The sequence below is a fragment of the Apaloderma vittatum genome, unplaced genomic scaffold, assembly GCF_000703405.1.
Source record: "Apaloderma vittatum isolate BGI_N311 unplaced genomic scaffold, ASM70340v1 scaffold25008, whole genome shotgun sequence".
Lineage (NCBI taxonomy): Eukaryota > Metazoa > Chordata > Aves > Trogoniformes > Trogonidae > Apaloderma > Apaloderma vittatum.
The window spans coordinates 5,443-6,192 of NW_009730599.1; the positions used below are offsets into that span (position 1 = coordinate 5,443).

The following is a 750-nucleotide window of genomic DNA, read 5'->3' on the forward strand; positions in this document are numbered from 1 at the left end:
GCAGCGGCCTGGGGGGCCCCTTGTAGACTTCTCCCGCGGGCCCCGTTTTTCATGCCCTGACAACCCCTGGGATCCTCTTTAACTCTTTTTTTCTTCCTGTCTGACCCCTTAACGCCTCTCAGGTCTCCTTGTCCTAAAGAATGGGGGTGGCATGGGGTCCTCTGGGATTTGGTGCCCTGAGAGAGGGTCCGCTGCTCACTGGGGGTGGGAGGGCCCGTGGCTGCTCAGCAGTGAAGGTGGCACCAAGCAGGGGGTGGGATCCTCTTTAACTCTTTTTTTCTTCCTGTCTGACCCCTTAACGCCTCTCAGGTCTCCTTGTCCTAAAGAATGGGGGTGGCATGGGGTCCTCTGGGATTTGGTGCCCTGAGAGAGGGTCCGCTGCTCACTGGGGGTGGGAGGGCCCGTGGCTGCTCAGCAGTGAAGGTGGCACCAAGCAGGGGGGGCCAATCAAGCCCTTCTCTTTCTCCCTGTCCCTCCCTCTGCTTCTTCCCCTCCCTTCCCTGCTCTGTGCCCTGGCTCTTTCAGGCTTATCACCATGACCCTGGAGCAAGTCAACGCGAAGCAGGGAGGGACTTCAGGGGGAAAAGGTGGCTTCGACGTGAAGGCCCTGCGAGCGTTTCGTGTGCTGAGACCCCTGCGCCTGGTGTCCGGAGTGCCGAGTGGGTGCTGGGTGCCCTGCCAGCGTGAAGGGTGGTGGGTGGATTGAACCCATGTGCCTGGCCAGGGTGGGGGGCCTTGGGGGAGGTTTTT

The 750-nt window shown here is 61.2% G+C and overlaps 1 protein-coding gene across 1 annotated transcript in view; it reads left to right on the plus strand.

Moving 5' to 3' along the window:
- Nucleotides 1-535: 535 nt before the first annotated feature.
- LOC104278023 (voltage-dependent L-type calcium channel subunit alpha-1S-like) overlaps nucleotides 536-750 on the plus strand; it is a gene marked incomplete at its 3' end in the record, with an annotated part of 16,452 nt that continues 16,237 nt past the window's right edge. Inside the window, exon 1 of the mRNA XM_009874866.1 lies at nucleotides 536-659. Within this exon, the coding sequence (XP_009873168.1) occupies nucleotides 536-659 (124 nt within the window). The remainder of the gene's footprint in view (nucleotides 660-750) is intronic.